The sequence below is a fragment of the Protopterus annectens genome, chromosome 9.part0 (genome assembly GCF_019279795.1).
Source record: "Protopterus annectens isolate FY-2018-M chromosome 9.part0, PAN1.0, whole genome shotgun sequence".
In the NCBI taxonomy this organism is placed as follows: domain Eukaryota; kingdom Metazoa; phylum Chordata; order Ceratodontiformes; family Protopteridae; genus Protopterus; species Protopterus annectens.
In genome coordinates, this window is record NC_056743.1 from 998,435,074 (window position 1) to 998,456,292 (window position 21,219).

General features: G+C 43.4%; 1 protein-coding gene across 1 annotated transcript in view; it reads left to right on the forward strand.

Annotated features, from left to right (window-relative positions):
* LMBR1L (limb development membrane protein 1 like) overlaps window positions 1–21,219 on the forward strand; it is a 1,236,065-nt gene that overhangs the window by 590,369 nt on the left and 624,477 nt on the right. Inside the window, exon 7 of the mRNA XM_044082192.1 lies at window positions 20,507–20,571. Within this exon, the coding sequence (XP_043938127.1) occupies window positions 20,507–20,571 (65 nt within the window). The remainder of the gene's footprint in view (window positions 1–20,506; window positions 20,572–21,219) is intronic.

A 21,219-nucleotide genomic window follows, 5' to 3' on the forward strand; every position in this document is an offset into this window, starting at 1 on the left:
TTCTGCAGAGGGATAATCTGTGACTTTTTCCAGAGAGAGGGAATGTGGGATTCTTGGATTGACCTATTTGTAAGAATTGGAGCAGAATAGGCAATGGCATTGGCTGCTATTTTAACGTACTTGCTTGGAATATCATCAGCTCAAGTAGAGCACAGTTTGAGCTTGTTTAAGAGTAGTTTTATGTAAGATGTAGTGGTACGTGACTGTTGGCCAGGGTTGAGATTAGATGCTGGGGAGTCCCTGGTTAGAGATGGTATACTATGTGAAATAAGAACTGAACTGTATTGGGGTTTCAAGTGGTGAGTTATTGGAAGAGAGCTTAGGGTTGAATTTTTCACAGTGATGGAAGATTTCTTTAATGGCTGTTCATAATTTTTTAGCATTGTTTACTATTATTCTGAAAGTTATTGTAGTATTTTTCATTTATTTGCTTTTTAGTATGATCGTGAAGCATTTTGAAGTTTCTAGATATTGTGGTGTTTTATGTCTTTGCCATTCTTTCTATACTTTATCTACATCCTGCATTAGCATTCTACTCTTTTTGCATAGCCAAATTGTATTTGCTTTTAGTCTCTTCCTTCTAAGAGGTGCAAGGCTGTTCAGGATATTCCAGAAAGTTGTGTTTGAATTCATTTACAGCATCATTTAAGAGGAGGATTTTTATGAAGTTCCAGTTAATAGATGATAAAGTAGTAATGAACATTTTTGGGTTAAACTTGGAAAGGTTGTGTGATCACTAAGAGAGCATGACATATTGCCTGTGGTGGTGTGTTTGCTAGGGTCTTATACTAGGATCTAACCTAATGGGAAGTGGATGTCTTGCTATAATATGTGGGGCTATTAATTAGCTGTGTGAAATCATATACATTCATGCTAGATGCAGGGGAGTTAGTTTTATGTCCAACCAGCTGACATTAAGTTCACGTAGTAGTATTTTTTCTTGTGGAATTTTGTATATCTAATCTAAGACCTCTTCTAGTGTAGTTGTTTTGTTGTCACCAGAGGGGATGGTAAAGGACAGTAACCCATATTTGTTTATAATTGTTTATTTTCAGGAAAGTAACAAGAAGCTCTGCTGAATTGAATTTTGGTATTTTTTTAAGGGAGATGTAGTTGGGAAATATTAAAGCAATATCATCACCTTTCCTGTTTGTACAATCATTATAGATTATATAGCCAGAGTAGTTTATGCTGGGTTTAAGCCATGTTTCAGTTGCAGCAATAATATCAGGCTTGTGGTGGGTAATCCAGGAATGTAGTTTAGCAGTTTTATTTGTTATGCTTTTAACATTTATGGCCGCAAACGTTAGATTATTGGTGTTGGGGGCTGACCATTGTAGAGTTAGAGTAGTGTGTGGAAGAGAATTGTCTTGATGGTCATTGTGGTAGGTGGGGCCAGGATTAGGGTGAATGTGTCCTGTAGAAGGATTTTAGTATATTGGGAAATTATTGATACTTTATTATTTTTGTTACTTTTCCACTTAATTTTATGTTTGAGTTAAAATGGAGTTAATCAGTTTAAATTTGGACTGAAGGAGAGGGGTGTCATTAAATATTTCTGGTGCGATGTGTGGAGAGTCTAGGTAGGAGGTATGAATAGGTGGTTGGGACAGAGTTGCAGAGATGTTGTGAGCTGAGTCATGGTAACGAGCGATGGCCCAGTAGGAGGTAAAGAACAGAAGGTAAGATGAGGATTAAGTAAAGGGATCTGTATTTTGCTGATGGGAGGGAAGTAGGAATCAAGAAGGCAACAAGAAGTTGCAAGGTAGTAGGATATTTAGTGGTGGAGTTTGAAAGCTGGTACTGGTAGAGGATAGGTAGGAAAGAAGCATTTTCTGTGAAGGAAGAGATTTAGGTTGTCCTGTTATCTTCTCCAAAATGTAAGGAACAGAGGGGTTTTAAAGGGTAGAGTATGACGATGTAGTTAAAATAGGAAGACGTGAGTATTTATTTGGGAAAAGTAGAAGATACAGTCTAGAAAAGATAGGTACTGTTAGGGAGGGGTGCGAGCATGAATAGATATAGTGCAAAGCAGTATGGGAGAGAGAAATTTAGTTGGGAATGGTGCTAAAAGATGAAAGGGGTTGGGAACTGGGTGAAAAGAAGAAAGAAGGTTTGTAGGATAGTAATGAGACCATCTGTAGATGGTTAAGGAGTACGAGTCACAAATGAAATGTGTATGCAGGAAGTATGAGTAACAGGGGTTAAGTGGGAATTGGGTGGGGTAGTTTAGCAGGCTTTCCACTCTCAGATCCAAGTATACGAGAGAGTAATAAGTTTATAGCCAGTACAGAGCAATTAACAGAAGCTCAAATTAGATTAGGTTTTCTTTCCATTTCCTGAATACAGAAACCTGGTCACTAGGGAGATTAAGTATGTGGCATATAGAGTACAATCTACTGGTCAAGAGAAAGGATAGTGGACAGCTTTAGTAAGTGGTGCTTAGAGTGCAAGGACTACTCCTTTGGAGGTTGGGGGGGAATGTTACAGTCACTTTCCAGCGTAGTGCAGGTGCATATTTGACTAGTTGTTAATACGCAGTAAGGTTCTAAATGTTAAATTTGCTTACATTGTACAATGACAAAATTCTCAGTGAAAACATTTGGGAGTTGGGTCTTCTGGCAGAGCGTCTGCAGTATCAGGGTCAGATATGACCACGTTTGTAGTGAAGCAACTGTGAAAATGTTATTGCTCTTAAGATTGAGCAGTGACATAATCAAGAAAATTAGAATTTTGGGGGCTACTTGGACTGTTACAAGGCGTATTAATTTTGGGTAGATGAGAAAGAGTGATGAAACTGTGACGGGGGAGAAGAGAGGTATTGGTTGATCTAATTAGAGTGAAGAAGAGATTGAATCTTGTCAACTTAGAGAATGCATTTGATATAATTTACACATTCCTAGATTGTTACTAGGCTAAAGACCCAAGGGCATTTTTAAGTCTAGCCAAGTTTTCCCAAAAGAATAATGATGTCCTGTATCCATATAGGACATTTAGGACCAGGAATTTATACCCTATCTCTGACCATAAGGGCATGGGTGCCAGGTCTGGTGTAAATTTCCTAGTCCCCATCCACTGATTTAGGTTGCAGTTAAACTGGGGTATAGACAAACTCCGCTTCACATGGATGGGCAGTCTCTGGGACATGTCTGTCTCTCCAGCATGTTTGTCACAGACAAAAATTCAGGTCCATAGACCTTGTAGTATTTCTGGCACTCTGACTTATGAATATGTTGGAGATTCATAAGACTGGGTTTGAGGATCCCTTGTAAGCCAGCCATAGATTTACCCCTCAGCGATCTATAAGACACTGACTAGATGGAAAGAGCTTTAAGGTGCTCTGCATAAAGCAGGTTTGTTAGTGCTGTATTCCTATTGTAAAGAACCTCTGAGGTTGATCTAGTTTCTACATATTATGCCTGGTCAGATAACATACCAAAAGGAGCATTGTACTCCATGGTTATTCTGATGAGTACAGTGGGATAATGCCCTCTTTGTACCTAGATGCCATACTCTTATAAGTTGCACAACATAAAAGGATTTCCTCACCACTATGGCCACGTGGTGGTCAAAGGTAAGGCTACTGTCTATGTTCTTATCCAAATCCCTGGCCACTGGGTCAACTCTTGGCGTATTATCAACATGGTAATTAGCTGAGATGGTTGGCTTCCCAACAGGTACAGTTTCTTAGCATTGAGATCTGATGCTGTCCATGTCATTATCAATCATATATGGGTCTAGGATCCGATCCGTCATCTTCTCAGACAGATCCAGAGCTCAAGCTCCTCCCCCTCCCATAATACCCTGCTACCTTCTAACCCTCAGATCTCGTTTGCTGCTGAAATGCTCAGACATGTTCCCAGGTTCAAGCGTAGGATATAGTTAAGTGCTATTTTATTCTTGGCTTCTTTTCTGTCCCTTTACTTTTCGGGTGTTTTTTTTCTACCTCTTGCCACTCTGCTAAGCTTAGTACACCCCCTCCCAGTTAGAACCTAGTTTTTGGGTGTCGTTAGGGTCTCCCTTCCACCCTTCTAGTGTGTGGCACTTCTCGCCTTTTTCTCTTGGCTAGTCTTTCTTAAAAACAAAAAAAGGCAAATCTCTCTTCTTTTTCTTTTTGTGTGTGTGTGTGTGTGTGTGTGTTTATTGTTAGCTCAGCATGGCTGAAAAGCCTTCTGGTTTCAAAAGGTAGTCCTTGTGCGGTTGGAAGATGCTGTGCTCTGACTCGCACAACGAGCATATCTACTGTTTGGGGTTGGCTCACCTGGTGGTTGAATGCAACATTTGTACCACATTCAACCCCGGGGCCCTAGTAGAGTGCCAGAATAAACTTTAGTTGAAGGGTTTGGCGCAGGGTGGTCCTTTGCCTTTGGACTCCCCATACAAACCCTCGCAGGAGCCTAAGAAGAGACCTCCTTCTCCTTCTGAGGGGTCCTCTTCTTCCTGTCTTTCAAAAAACCCGAGGCTCTCAAATTGCAGATCCGAGCCCAGCCTCTTTGGCTTTGGATCCAAGGTCTGTTGTTCTGAGAGCTTCGGATCAGACTCTTGGATCCAGGGGTTCGGCAGATCGGAGGCCCTCAGATCTGAGTAGAAGCAAGCCGTCCCTGGATTTGACCAGTTTGTTAGAGCCGTCTGGCACGACTTCCAAGCCTTTGGATCCTGCCAGGTTGTCTGGTCCAACAGCGCAGTTGGATTTTATTATCATTGAGGGTTGCCCTTTTTGAGGGCATAGGACTGCGAGATCCAAGGTCAGATACCCAGCAGGATGTGGCCACTCATCATCCTTGTCCAGGTCCTCCAAAAGTCTCCTTTGCTCAGATGTGGATAGGATGAGGAGGAGCTTCTTCAAGGCCCAAATTGAGTTGGGCTTGCTGCCGTCCCCTGCCCAGGTGGCTAGGTGACCCTCCCTGTCTACAGGCCTCCACTCTCTTCTTCCAATCCAGCACGTTTTGGAATATCAGGACCGTGAGATTCCTTGTGAGAGGCCGATGGTGACTGGTACCCTCCCCTCTCAACACAGTCAGGGTCCCTGGCCAGCTTTATTCACAGCCCTCAGACCAGAGTGTTCTTCATCTCCAAGGGGTCCCTTGGGGTTCGTTTGGTTCCAGATTTTCGGACAGTTCCCTTCCCTTAGGGGCTTTGGCGCTGGACAGCTCGGGGCTGATATCATCTCTGGGTGTCGGTGCTACGCCAGGGTCCCTTCTCCCTTCCCATGTGGCCCTGCCACTTGGGATGGGAGGAGGGCTTCATCCAGTCCATCAACCTTCCAAGTGGTAGAGAGGACATTCTCCAGCTTGGCAGCTACCTTTCTTTCTCAAGGTCCCACCCAGCCTTTTTTGGGTTTGGGTGCTTAGACCTCCTCATCCATCCAGTGTCAGCCCTCCTGCGAGTGCCTTCAGATGGGCACTGCCCCACTTGGGGTACCCATCTCTTCTGAATCCTCCCTTGAGTGCACTGCTGAGGTGCCCCCTCAGAAGTGAACTTCTAAGAGGAGACATTTGGACTCCCCTAGAGAGTCTGTCACTGAGGAGACAGATTTTGAGGAGGGCGACGGCACCCCCAGACTTCTACTTGAGAAGATGTCCTTCGGGGGCATCTCAGAGGTTTTCAAGCAGAGAGGTGGATGGTCTTCCTCAATCCCTTCAGAGGGGTCCGTGTTCCTGAAGGCATTCGTGACAGGGCCATCTTCTACCTGGGCTGTTCTCCATGTTTCACTGTTGCAGTCATCACATTTGGGTTATCTGCCTGCAGGTAGCCCTCAGCCGGCCTGAATACCAGAGTCTTGGAATTTCTGCGTCAGATTCTGTCGCTTCTTCCATGAAGTCAGGTCGTCAGGGGTCTAAAACATGCAGCCGATGCCATTACATCAGTCCTTGCCATGCAGTGCCCAAAGCAGAAGCAGTTCAAGTGCTGGTCGGCCACCTCCTGAAATTTTCATTTTTCGAGTTTCAGACCTGAAATCTTCTAAAAGATAAGTACTCTGTTGGGGATCCTTTTTTCTTGCTCTAACAGATGTCAGAAAAAGTTAATCGTCTTGCCTGTGGAAAGCAAATACCTCACAGAGCTTTTCATTCTTACTGCGTCACCTGTTTAGGCTAAGACCATGACATCCCTCACTGTCGGTTTTGTGCCTTGGTCAACGCCCGAACTATTAGTCGTCTGGCAATTTCTGTAGCTAAATTCTTTCACGCTCGATCTCCGTACTCTGAAATGGCTTCGATAAGCCATCCAACTACTGATCTTCTGAACAAACATAAGGATAAAGACAGAGACAGACTGCATGGGTCCAAAGCTGCTGATGCCACTTCCGTTAAGCTAATCGCCAGTCCGCTGGTACTCAGTGAGGCGCTTTTGCACCCCCTGATACCTGCTTCTACAGATTCGCAGGCCTCTACTGAGACCCATTCGAAGTCCTGTATTTCGCGAGATGCTTCGACTATGGAACCTGCGGATGACCTTGAATGGGTCCAGAGCCACTGTGCAGGCACCGGCTTCTGAGGGTGTATTCAGGTCTTCTGATTTTCATATTAAACTGACTACTTCATTTCAAACCAAAAGTACTGAATTTCTCAGGCCTAAAGTTTGCGCTACGCCTAGGAAACAGACGACCAAAGCGCATTCTCAGGCCCACATGCCACATAAAACAAATGCTTAGAATGGCTGAGGACCTCATTACTTTAATTAGAGGAAGTCAGCCTTCCTCTTCAAAAAGACCAAGAACTGATTTTCCTTCTGATTCTTCTGATCAGGAATCTGTTAACTCTGATCCTTCTGATTACCAGGACATACCCTTATCTACCTATGAGGATTCTGATGCAGAAGATTCCATTCCCTCTGCTTCCCCTCCAGAAGATTTTTCCTTTGGTGAAACCCTGCACCACCCTTAGAGCATTTCTGCTTGGAGAGCCAGGACTACTCCCAGTCCGAAAAGAGACTCAGTGAATTTTTAAGCTTGCCTCAGCGCAGGTCTCTAGCTATCCCTCCTGTTCTGGAAATTGTAGATGATGTCTTCTTGGAATCCAGCCTTACCCCTGATACTTTGCCTCCAGCTCCCAGGAAACATGACAGGTACTATAGAGTGCCTGACTCTCACAAATTCCTTTTTAAGAATCCTACTGTGGATTCAGAGACCATTTCCCAGGGGCCTGAAGGCATTAAGGCTACAACTGCCAAAAATCCTACCCCTTCCGACAGGGATTCTAGCGCTTTAGACAGATGGGGTAAAAAGGTATACATATCTGCTACTCTTGCCATTAGGGTTTTAAATTGCCAGTTTCATATGTTAAAGTTTCCGCAGCATATTATGGAGCCAATTAAACAAAAAATGTTGTTGATTCCTGACTGTACAGAACACAAAGATTTACAAGAGTTAATGCATTCTGCTAACCAAGTTGGTAAACATACTTTGCAATGTGGGTTTGATGCCTTAGAAGCATCTTGCAGGGCTGCTGTCACTGGGTCTATTCTTAGAAGGCATACTTGGCTTAAGGAACAGAACTTGCCAGATGATGTCAAAGCAAAATTGCTAGATGCACCATTAAATCAAGAGTGTCTATTTGGCAATAAAGCAGAAGTTGTCCTCAAAAGGATGGAGGAGAAAGCTAAATTTATGCAAACTGTTAAAGATTTCTTACAAATACAGCCACCTAGATTCAGTAGGCATTGGCCTTCAAAAAACTGGTCTTTTCCAGTCTCTTCCAGGCCTTCTCAGTCCAAGCCCAGGGGCAGCAGACCACCAAGACTACAGTCTCAGGTTATGCACAGATCTAAGCAATGGTGTGCTCCCACGTCCAAAACTGGGAGTAGTAAGCCGCCATCCTGTGATAAAAGTGCACAATGACTTCTCCTTAACTCCTCCAAGCCTTGCCCAAGTACTTGCACCTTTAAGAGGGAAACTTGCCCTGCATGCCAAAAACTGGGAATACATTACCCAAGACAGGTGGGTCTTGAACATTGTTTCCCAGGGATACAGATTCCACTTCCACTCACTCCCAACCCTAAACAGATGGCCAGACCTCCCCACAAACCAGTGGGCAGAGGCCCAGAAGCAAGTACTTTCTCTTCTCAGTATCAAGACTATTTAACCTGCCCCAGCAGAACAAAGGAGACAAGGCTTTTATTCCAGACTGTTTCTGGTTCCCAGAAAAGAGAACTCTTGGCGTCCTATCCTGGACCTGTTTATTTTCAACACCTTTCTGGTGATTCCAAAATTCAAAATGCTACCTCTCTAACAGCTGCTTCCTATGCTAGCCAAGGACTTCTGGCTAGCAACCCTAGACTTAAAAGAAGCTTATCTGCACATCCCCATAAGGGATCTAGACAGGCTCTAGGCACCATCAGTTCTTTGCACTTCCCTTTGGCTTATCTACTGTGCCCAGGTTATTCACAAAGTGCCTAACTCCAGCCATTACATATTGCTGGCAGAGGAGAATTCAAATTTACCCATACTTGGATGATTGCCTGATTCAGGCGGACAGTTAGGAATTACTACTTCTGCACCTGGCATTTGTAAAGAGACTTCTAACTTCACTGGGGTACACCATCAACGAAAAGAAATCACAGCTGGTACCCAGCCAACAGATTGTATTCCTGGGAGCAAGCTTGAACACAACTTCCCAGATGGCATTCCTCACTCCAGAGAAACAAATTTATTTGACAAACTACTTCAATCTACTGGCCACCAAAACCTGGCTATCTGCAAGAAAAATACTGCTAGCCCTAGGGTTCATGACCTACTAATTCCATATGCAAGACTACATATGAGGAAACTTCAATGGTACCTAAAAAGTCTCTGGTGTCAACATTCTCAGGACATGGAAACAATGATTCCCATCATTTCTTGCCTAAGGACAGAGTTCCTTTGGTGGGCAGAGGCCTGCAACCGCAACAAGGGACTTCCTTTCACTCTACTCTCTGCCGCCCAAACCCTTACAACAGACGCATCAGACTATGCATGGGGTGCTCACATGACAGAGCAGTGCATTCAGGGCAAATGGAACCCAAAGCAAATGCACCTGCATATCAATCAAAAAGAAATGTTAGCTGTACAGAATGCTCTGACAGCCTTCAAAGGCCTTATTCTTCCAGGGCAACTTTTGGTAAAGACCGACAACACCACAGTTATGTGGTAAATAAGCAGGGGGCAACCCATTCCTACCCACTCTGCAGACTAGCCATGGCTGTGTGAAACACAGCCTTGAACAGCCAAGTGCACCTACAATCTCAGTTACTGCCAGGCAAAGTAAATTCACTGGCAGACAATTAGAGCAGAAGTCTCATGGACCCACATGAGTGGAAACTGGAACCCAAAATATTCAAGCTTTTGAGGAACAGGTGGGGGACACCAGAGGTGGACTTTTTTGCTTCCCCTCAGAACTATCAATTGAACAAATATTGCACGAGAACTCCCCACAGCCAAGCTTGGAAAGTGGATGCCTTGTCCTTTACCTTGGAAAGCCTCTCAGTCTATGCCTTTCCCCCTCTGCCCCTCCTCTCGAAGGTTCTGCTAAAGATCAAACAGGACAAGCCAAGGGCAATCCTGATTGCACCAGACTGGCCACACCAGCACTGGTACCCTCTTTTGCGCAGTCTGACAGTGCTACAGCCATGGCACCTGCCTCAGACTCCTTCCCTGCTGTCCCAGCATGTGGGCCAGTTTCTGCACCCTCAGCTACAGACCCTGAACCTTGCAGCCTGGCTAATCCCCTGAACTCCTCACCAGCAACCCCCAGTAAGCAGGTGCTGGATGTCATTCTTGAGGCAAGGAGGCTTAGTACTAGAAAAATCCTATTCGGAAAAGTGGAAAAGATACTGTTCCTGGAGCCAGTCTCAGGGAATGGACACAACTGTTCCCAGCTTACCTCATATACTAGATTACTTAACAGAAATACTGCACAAAGGCCTATCCTTTAGTTAAGATTCATGCCTCTGCTATCTCAGCTCATTATGATACTGAACCACCCCTCTTCTCTCATCCGCTGGTAAAACAGTTCCTAAGAAGAGCCAAATATTTAAGACCTCCCAGGAGAGCTCCCACTGCAGCCCGGGACCTTACGTTTGTATTGGAAAAGCTCACACTTCCGCCCTTTGAACCTGCTGCTTCAGCAGAGTTAAAATTACTTTAATGGAAAAACAGCTTTACTTCTAGCCATCACTTCAGCAAGAAGAGTGTCTGAACTGCAGGCCCTTATGGCAGTGGAACCCTTCATCATCTTCCACGCAGACAGGTTTTCCCTCAGGACTAATGCATCTTTTATGCCCAAGGTGATGTCTAGTGTGGCTTTAAACCAGTCCATTCATTTGCCAACTTTTTCCCTAATCCTCAGAATAAAGGAGAAAGGATCCTGCATTCCCTGGACATGCACAGGCAGCTTAGGTTCTATCTGGACAGGACTAAGCCTCTCAGAAAATCTGACCAGCTGCTAGTCAGCTTTGCCTCAGGGGCAGAGGGCAAGGCCATTTCAAAGCAAACCATCTATAAATGGATAACACACTGCATCCATTTCTGCTACAAACACCACGGACAACCTACCCCACAGGGGATCAGGGCACATTCCACTATGGCTACATCCACCTCTACAGCATTTCTCAGGGGAGTCCCTATCAGAGACATCCTGGAAGCTGCAACCTGGAGCTCTATACACCCTTTCACCAAGCATTACCACTTGCCTATCTTCTAAATCCAGAGCTGGATTTGCCACAGCAGTCTTACAGGGCCTGATTGCCAGCCCTTATGCTTCTTAACTACCTCCACCCTTCCTTAGCTTTGGGAATCAACCCAAATGTGATGACTGCAACAGTGAAACACGAGGAACATAGTACAGTTGTGTACACGTACCATAAATGTAGATGTTCAAGTGTATTCACTGTTGCAGTCCTGGTTACCCTCCCTCCAGCCCCCTGACTTCTCTTTGTTTTTACCTATCCTTTTTGGTTTGGCGTATCTTATACCATGTGTATTTGCCGTTTTCTGGGAGTGTTCCATTCCATATAATTGCTTCCTATTTTGGGGGCACTTGACATCTGGGGCAAGAAAACCTGATGTAATGGCATCAGTTGCATGTTTTATACCCCTGACGACCTGATTTCATGGAAGAAGCTATACCTTCTGACGAAGAAATCCCAAGACTCTGGTATTCAGGCCGGCTGAGAGCTACCAGCAGCAGATAACCCAAATGTGATGACTGCAACAGTGAATACACTCGTAACATCTGCATTTATGGCAAGTGTACACAACTGTACTTTTCTCTCCCTGCTGATGAGCTTATGGACCTTATCACCAGCAGGGCTTGGAAGGAGCCAGATATGGTGGAACCTGTGTCCAGGAAAGCAGACAAATTCCTCAGTCCTCCTAACAATAGGTCTTTTTGGAGTAAAGGGTTCCCTGCTGATGCCATCATGGTGCCCACTGCTACTAAGAAGGAGCTAGTTGTGCAAAGCTCCTTGGTCCATCCCCCGAACATGGAGTCCCAAGTGAGCAACCATTTTGGAAAGCATGTGTTTGCCTCACCTACATTTGGTCTGAGAGCAACAAATTACTTGGCCCACTTTACCCGGTTTCAGAGGGATTTGGTTTTGGAGCTTATCACTTCGCTGTCAGAGTTGTTGCCTCCAGAGAGCCTCAAATTAATCTCACATCTTTAACTAATGCTTTGATGAGGCTGATCTCCAATACTGCAGAGGCCACCTCTCGAGCGGTAGGCACCAGCATTGCCATCCAACAGCTTGCCTGGCTTTGCATCTGCAGAACCCTTTAAGGCATCTTTCACTAACACCCCCTTTGATAGTTCCACTTTGTTTAGACCTTCTGTTAAGGAAACCTTAACCCATAGCAAGCAGGAAGGCAAGACTCTTTCCACGGTAGGGATCAAGTTGTCTACTCACTAGAGATCCTTTTCCAAGACCCAGAGGGGGCAGTAAGAAGCTTTGGCTCTGGAGGACTCAGTCTTCCTTTCATGATACTCACCAAGAATCCTGTTCTGCAGGATGGGGCATGGGTTCAGTGGTAGAAGCTGTCCTAGGGGAAAAGGGGTCCGCAAAACCAGAGATCTTGAGACCCAGTCTCTGAGAAGCCCTTCCAGCGTTCCTGACATGCTGCCTGACTGTCCTGCCGTGGATGCAGTCGGGGTGGGGGGGTCATCTTTCCCTTCACCTCTAGTACGGACAAGTCTCACCTCTGATCAGTGGGTGTTAAAAATTATTTCCAGGAGTTACTCCATTTCCTTCTCTCAGCTCCCTCCAATTTGGAACTCCTTCCCAGACGTACCACCCCACCAAAGGGAGTTGGCCTATCTTGAGATCCAAGGCCTCATTCGAAAAAGAGCCATTCAGTAGGTCCTGCCAGGAGAACGAGGGTCCGGATCTAACTTTCGCTTCTTTTTGGTACCATAAAAGACCAAGGACCTGCATCCAATTTTGGATCTCAATAAGCTAAACCTTTCTGTCAATAAGTCCAAGTTCTGGATTGTCACTGTACAGTCCATTCTTTGTCTCTTGCGCAAGGATGATTGGATGTGCTCACTAGATCTCAAGGATGCATGCTGTCATATAAAGAGCGACAGATGCTCCAAGATTCACTTGCACTTTTGGCTAGGGGCCAAACATTATCAGTTCAGAGCTCTGCCCTTTGAACTCACCATAGCTCCCCAGGTGTGTACCAAATGTATGGCAGTGGTGGCAGCTCATCTCCAGTTGCAAGGTTTCCAGGTTTTTCCATACTTGGACGATTGGCTTCTCATGGCTCCCACAAGGCATCGACTATCTCTGGCAACCAGGTAATGTCCTCCGTCTATTCCAGCATTTAGTTATCACAGTGAATCTACCCAAGTTAAATCTAGTTCCAAGCCACAATCTAGAATTTATCGGAGTCCTGCTGGACATGGTATCAGAGACTGCAGCACTGCCTCCCTGCAGGGTCCAGCTCATTTGGGATCGAATCTCTCTTTTGTTGAATCTATCACGCCCGCCTGTTCCTTTGATCCTCAAAACTCTAAGCTGTGTGGCGGCTGCCATTCAGATGGTTCCTATCACCAGGTATCACTTGCAAGTTCTCCAGTGGACCTTGGCTGTTCAGTGGTCTATTCTGTCACAGCCCAAGTTGACAATAAAGTTGACTCAGATGTGCAGGAATTATCTTGCTTGGTGTCTTCAGTCTCAAGACCCATTTATAGGCGGGTCATTTTGTCTTCCCTGTCCAAGGCCACAGTGGCCACGGACACCTCCCTGCTTGGGTGGGGGGGGGATTCAGGACATGAGTGTTCAAGGCATGTAGTCTTCCATAGATACCAAATTGCACATAAATGTCCTGGAGATGAGAGCAATCCTTCTAAGGTTACAAGCCTTTCAGGAATACCTCCCTCTGGGGACTATAGCAATTCAGACAGACCAATATGGCGGTTGTCTGGTATATCAACAAGCAAGGGGGAACACAGTCTTATTCTCTGTGCAGAGAGGCCATTAGTGTGTGGGAATGGGTGATGTCTTCCAGCTGCTTTCTCCTTGCAACTCATATTCCCGAGAGTTCCAGTGTGTTTGCTGACAAACTAAGCAGGTCCATCTTGAGCCCTCACGAGTGGTCCCTGAATCAGTCGGAGGCAAGGCAAATCTTTGACCATTGAGGTCAACAGTGCCGCAACATCTTTGCTTCACCAATCAACCCCAAATGCAGCAATTACTTTGCCATGATCCCCTCTTCAAGGGAGTCATCCAGGGTCGCTGTTGTTCACAATTAGCCTCCAGGTCTCCTCTGTACCTGCCTGTCCTCCTATTCCCCTAATACCCAAAGTCTTCCAGAAAGCTTGTAGCCTGAAAACCTCTCTCATCCTCATTGCCCCTTTCTGGCCTCATCAGGGGTGGTTTTCATTCCTAAGGTCTCATCTGCAGTATCCAACTTTGATACTAGAGCCCATTTCGGATATCATTTCCCATCCCTGGGGGCTTCCACTTCCCAGTCCAAACCCTTCATCTAACAGCATGGTTTCTCCAGTTCCAGTAATCCTTTCACAGTCCAGGCTTCCTTCCTTAGAGATGGGCATTATTTTGGCTTCTCAAAAGCGTTCTACTAAGATGATGTATTCCAGTAAGTGAAAACGTTTTCCATTTGGGCTATACAGTGGAATCTAGATCCCTTTTCAGCCCCTATTCCTGATATTTTGCTTTTATCTTCCCTTTTTCAGGATATGGTGAGTTTTTCTACCATTAAGCTCCAGTTGGCTGCCATCTCTAATTTCCATATCAGTAATGAACCTTAACTTTTCTCCCAAATTGTGCAAAGCCTTTCGAAAAGGAGTTTTTCTTCTTAGACCTACTATTAAGGATCTGTCCCCACCATGGGATTTGACTTTGGTGCTACAGTCCATAACGCAAAACCTTTTGAAGCAGCTAGTTCATGTGATCTTAAATTTCTTTCCTGGAAGACAGCCTTTACCTCTGCCAAGAGGGACTCAGAACTTCAGGCTGTGTGCATTAAGCCACCATTCATGATCTTTCATAAGGACAGAACAAATCCTTCCTTTCTCCCTAAAGTGGCCTCTCAAGCTAATCTCATTCAATTGATTCAACTACCAGTCTTCTTCCCTAATTACTCTAATAAAGGGGAATATAGCTTGCATTGTTTAGATGTCTACAGAAAATTACGTTTTTATTTAAAGAGGATTGAGGAGTTTAGAAAGTCAGACCAACTCTTTATTGCTTTTTGTCAGAACAGAAAGGGCCAGGCAATTTCTAAAGTGACTGTTTTCAGGTAGATTGCTGGTTGCATTTCCTTCATTTATGCTAGTCGGCATCTAAAACTATCCAGACCAGTGAAGGGCCACTGTAATAGGTCTATTGCTACGTCATCAGCCATTTTGGCTAGACTTTGCCTTGATGAGATTTGTGCTGCTGCAACTTGGTCTAATCCTCACACTTTCATTTTGCACTACTACTTGGGCTTAGTGTCCAGGAACAGGGTTTTCTTTGGTTTATCCATGTTCCGGCATATTGTTCCTTGCGGCCACCCCGGGTACATAGCTGGGGACTCTGACCCATCTCCGATGAGTAATAACACAGATAGCATCAGACAGAGTTATGTACTTACCGTAACTTGGCATCTGTACTACCCAATGTCAGTATTCACCACATTCCCCCCCTCCTTCCCTCTCCTTCTGGGAGTTCTGGCCCGGCTGAAGTGGCTGGTATTTCATAAGAGGTGTTTTGGCTCCTGTTGTAGATTTTCTGTGTTTCAGCTATTTTTACCAAACTCTATATAAGGGTTAGAAGGTAGCAGGGGATTATGGGAAAGGGCAGAGCTTGAACTCTGAATCTGTCTGAGAAGTTGCCAGGTCAGATTTGAGGTCTGATCCTAGATCCATCTGTGATGAATAATGACACTGGATAGCACAGATGCTAAGCTATGGCAAGTACATAACTGTTTTTTAAGATCATGGCTTTGGCACCATTTGTTAATCTGAGATGGACCTTCTCGAAGAATGCCAATTTCTGCAGGGGAGCTGATGAGAACTCCCAGATTGCAAACATCTGCAAACTTAGTCAGCCATAAACCTTCAGCATTTGCTTCCATTTAGAGAAATAGATGCAAAAAGGAGTGGGCTGAGTACCGAGCTCTGGGGGACTCTGCTAATGGCTGGCCTCTTGGTGGAGGTGGCTTCACCTGTTTTGACCTCTGGCTCCCAATCGTTGAGCCAGTTGGCTATCCAGATGGTGATAAGAGTTTATCCCTAAATTAATGAGCTTGTCTAATGCTTGAGTGGGATATTGTATCAAAAGACTTGTCCAGGTTGAGGTAAGCTGTATGCACAGTTTTAACTTCATCCAGTATGCACAATTTTACCTTCATCCAGTACTTTGGTGGCCTTCTCACAAAAATCCATCAGATTTAATAGGCATAACCTTCCTTTCACAAAGTTACTGTGATGGGTCCAGCATATGCTGGATACCTATAGCCTCATTTATCATATCCATGATGATTCTTTCCATGGCTTTGTATATTAGGATGGTAAGATTTGTGGGCCTGTAGTTACCCAGATCAGTGGTTGGATCTCCTTTGTGCAACGGAGTGACTGTAGCCATCTTCCATTCCTTGGGCACAAAACCTGGCTGAAAGCTCCAGTTGGAAATTAAGTAAGTCAAGTGGACCAGAGAGGTCATATTGATTAAACATCTCAGGATGTTACTGAGGACCATCGAGGCAGTGTTTTTGGCCTTGGAAAGTGCATTGATAACCTGTTTTCTAGTAGTGGTTGAGGGGATTGTAGTATGTGGTATTTCCTTTGGACTGTCGGGGGTAGTGGGGGAGAAATGTGAGCTGAACCAGTCAGCCAAAAGGTTTGCAATGACCACTGGTTCCATGTGAATTTTGAGTGGATACAAGAAGTTGTGCGCATTGTTGTGTAGTTCCCCGGAGGTTACAGACGTGTCGAAAGCTTTGTGGTTGTCCTTTGCCTGATAAGCTGTTTTTTCTTCAAATTTAGCCTTTGAAGTATTGATTAACACTCTTAGTTGCCTATTTAGATTGGTCATGGGGCTTAGTATCTATGTTCCTCCACGCTTAGCCAATATTTTTTCTTTTGTTGTATAACTGATTGATATTGTGATTCTACCATAGTGGCTTATCTTTTGAGTTTGGTTTATTCTTAGTATAAGTGGGCACAGCTCACTCTCTACAGCTAATAATGTTGTTGTACAGAGATTTTGTAAATAGCTCAGCGTATGCTATGGTGTTTACTGGGTTTTGGGGGTGCTTGGAATTTAGCCAAGGAATTGCTTAGTGGAGAGAGGTTAGCCTTGGGATAGTTTCTAAAGATTTTTGGTTTTGCTGGATCCCCAGATCTAATTTTTATTTTAAGTAATACTGCCTTATGGTCAGAAATGATGAGTGAAGACATTACATTGGGTGAGAAACATTACCCCCACCCCACCCCACCCCCCCAGTGTTCGTGAGTACTAGGTCAAGGATGTTTGTATCCCTTGGTAGGAGAATAGACCAACTGTTCCAGGATGTTGGGATTAAAGTTTAACAATCGCTGGGCCTGTGCATTAGAAGTGTTATAGGATTCCCAGTGTATAGAGGGGTAGTAGTTGAGATCCCCCATGAATATCGTATTGGATTGAATGGTGAGGGACTCTAGTACATTGAGATAGGTAGTATGGGTTTCCTGGAACATGGAGGAGGGACCTATAGGTTACAAGGATATGGTACGAAACCCTGTTTATTGTGAGTTGCTTCTGTATGAGCTCCAGTGGGTCATACATTTTAACCAGTCTGGATGTGAGGTTGGTTTTAATGTAAACAAAATGATTTCTAGTTAAGCGAGTATCTTAATGTCCTATTGGAGAAAAGGGGGAAGTAGAAAAAAGTAAGTATTTGGAGAAAATGTAGCAGGCGTGGCCAAACAATTATTCTAGCTGATAGGTGAGCAGTAGCAGAGCAAATTTTTCCTTAGATATTGATTTAGTAACAACCTGTAATTCTGTGTCTTGTTTGTCTGTTTTATTCACAGTGGGTTAGCAGTGCTATGGTTATTTCTGAAACCATGCTGCGATGGAGAAAAGAGAATATCATCACTGACAGATTTTAGGAATTGTGTATGGATGCAGTTTTCTCGGATTTTTGATAGTAATGATAGTTCTTGATAAGGGCTTATAATTTTGAAAATTCAGTAGTTGATCTGCCTTTATTTTTTTCCCAAAGTTCTGGGGTGTAGTTTTCTTTGATAGAATGGTTTAAGGATTGAGACTGGGTAGGCCTGGGCTTCAGTAGCAGTTTTAATATATTCTGAGGGTAATTGACTCAAGACTGTGGTAGTAGGTTTGGGTTGTGAAGGTATTTATTGATGACTACAATAGGAAATGCTTTGAGAAGGAAAATAGTCTGATAGTTGTCATTCTGAGAATGGATTTAGAGTGTGGTATTACCTACATTTTTAAATAAGAGACTGGTAAATGGATGAAGTACTGGTTGAACTGAGTGGCTGTGGTTCTTTTTTTGGAGAGTGATTGTGAGAGCTGCGTAGTTTTACCAGAGTTGAGGAGGTTGTTGATCAAAGTCCAGAAACTTTTGGGGTATAATTTATATGTGTGTGTGTGTGTGTATATGTGTGTGTATGTATGTATATATATATATATATATATATATATATATATATATGTGTGTGTGTGTGTGTGTGTGTGTGTGTGTGTGTGTGTGTGTGTATATATATATCTACGCTATATTTGTCTCTGTAGTTGTCTTGATTAATGTGCTACTTGTTTGATTTCTTAGGGACCTGTATTGTAGGTTTGTTGAAGTTTTGTTGCAAGCTCATTTTCCAGGCTTTGTCCCTTGGTTTCATAGGTTGCTTGGTATGTCTTCTTGGCCATGGTGAAGGGTTTTGTTTCTTCTTTTTGCATTAAGAAGGGTAAGATTATTTAGGATGTTTAGAAATGTACTGCTGAATTCTATGGCAGCATTTATCCCGGGTAATCTTTTAAGTGTGTTCCACTTTCATATGTTTAAGGTGTCAGTAAGGCTTTCGTTGTTGAAATAGGAATGATTTTGTAATGCTGTTATGGTGGTGTTTGAGAACTTTGCATTTAATATATAATTAGAAAGGTTGATAGGTGATCACTTAGTGTGTCAGATAAAGTACCACAGTTGTCTTTGCCAGTGAGGTGATAACTCAATCTAATAGGTGATTTTTCTCATCTGTAGTTTTGTTATATCTGGTTGGGATATTGATAAGTTGTGTGAAACCATATAGTTGAATACTATTGGAGGGATTGTTTTAGTTAACAGAGAGACGGTCAAGGTTAAATTCTCCAATAATGATTGTGTGTTATGTGATAGGAGATCTAAGAGAAGATGTCTTCTAAAGTTCATATATTACTTGGCAACATATATAGCCCTATGATGACTTATGGACTTGCAGTTAAGTTGTAGAGATGAGGTAAATAGTTCTGCGTTATGGAATTCTAGTGTACTAAAGTGTATTAGAGTAACTTCCAGGCTATTTTTGTATACTGTTGCCACTCTCGCATCTTTTTTGTTAAGATATTCTTAAGGATGTTATAAGGAGGTAGGTTTTCTTCATTCTTTGTCTCAGGCTTTAAACAGGTTTATCTGGCTACTGGGGTGTCAGGAGGCTGTTGTCTTCTGAATGCATGGACTTGGACTTGAAGTTTGTTGTAGATGCTTCACAGGCTGATGTGTAGAAATTTGAGGCCAGTGTGGCTTTCTTTCTTTCTCTCTGGAGAATTGTAGTATCACTTGTTGTGGGAGATATGATTCAGTGTTGTAGTTGAGTTGGACCTGGATTTTGAGTGGATAACACCACATAGGTGTAATGATAGGACATGTTATTGATAGAGATGTAGCCACTTTACTTTATTTTGTCTAATTTATAATTTGAGGGGATAGCTGGGTTATGGAAAGAATATGAATTGTTAAAGAATTCAGTGAAATAGCTTTGCATAAAGTTGGCATGGCAGAGAATGAGTGGTTTGTACTTTTGTGGGTAGGGCTGAGAGAGAGAGTAAATCGATATGGTGTAGTTCACTTTGCTAGGAAGTGTGTTCGAAAAGAGACAATAAGAGTAGTAGAACTTGGAAGGTGTAAAGGGATTTTGGGTAGTTTTATGTAGCAGAGATTAAAAAGCTGAGGTGAGTTTTATGTTGTACTTGGTGAAATAGATAAGCAGAGAAGAGAGAAATAAAGAATGATAAAAAAAAAATAAAGTTGGACTGTAGGAGTTGTTTTGTTCTTTTTTGTTAGGAGAAACTGAGGTAGAAGGTGATGTGTGGTGGGTTGTAGTAATGTTGATGTTATTGCGGGGTAGTGAATTAGAGATCTGGTGGTGTAGGTAGACAGTTGATAGAAGGTAAATTAAGATTAGCATTGCAAGATATGTCTTTAGTTACATGGGATCATAGGAGGTTACTAGGCTAATTGCCCTAGGGCCATTACAAACCTAGCCAAGTTCAACCCTTGTTCCAAAGCGTGTCTGTTTAAGGCATACACTCCCTGTACAAGAGGGACACAGGTGGAACCCCTGGGGTGAATTTCTGATTACTCACCCAGTCGTCCATATGTGGCAGTATTATTACTAGTAGTTAGTGTGTTGGAATCCTACAGTGTAGAGTGGTGACATGAGTAAGCAGGAGGATGTTTACATTTTGGGGAATGGTGATGTAGCTGTAGAGGAATGCAAAGATTGTCATATTGGCTTCAGTAGTGTACAGCAGGAAGTATTTTGTGATGTCAGCTAGAGGAAGAGTTTTAAAATAAAAAAAAAAAAAGATATTGCAATTTGGGAAAGAGTAGGATGTCTCTGTGGCTAGTGAATACATACAGTAAGAGTGGGTGATTGGGTATTGGGGATAGAGTAGGCAAGTGGGGCAAGGTTGCATCCTGATGAGCAGGATGGGCAAAAATCATGGGAGGATACTGCACTTAATATTAATTGTGCTTGTTAAGCGTCATCTGTTTGCATTCAGTATATTTGCCCTGTTAATCATTATTTTTCTTTCTTTGCAGTGTGTACACCATTTGGTCTGTCTCGGATGTTCACTGTTACAGGGAAGCTGCTTGTTAAGCCCAGGGTAAGAATTTCAGCAGTGTATGGTATTGTCTTTTTCCCTTTTGTTTTATGGATATGTTAATCTGCATGATGCACGGTAGTCAAACACTGCATGTTGACACTCCTATCTAGTTCAGTTTTTCTTCAATGGCCCCTTTATGCTTCATTCCTTTTAGACACAGCCAGTCTCATCATCTTAGCTCATCATTAGTGAGTGTTTAAGACTTGCTGATTCAAGATCACATTTGATTTGTAATGCTTGATGAGACTGTGGGGTTCTAGAGGTCATTTACAGACACTTTTTAGGAAAATTTGAGGCTAACAGTGAGAGACTGAAAGAAAGACAGCCTTGGCTTATGTGTACCTTTGAGTTTGTAATTTCTGCTTTTCCTTTCATAATCATTTCCTCAAGTAGTGTTACTTGCATTTCATAATTTGGTTCCAATTCTCCTACCTTTTTGCTGGGGCATAAACCATGCACTGCCCTCATCCCTGACAAATGCTGCCTGTCATTTGGACATATAAATCATATAGTGACACTTGGCTACTACTTCTACTCAAGAAGGATCTGTTGAGCCAGTCTCTACTTTGACTTTTCAGGCTACAGTGATCATAATATAGTGCATTCCTTGTGTGAAAGAATTTTTTGAGACTCTCTCATCTCGTATTG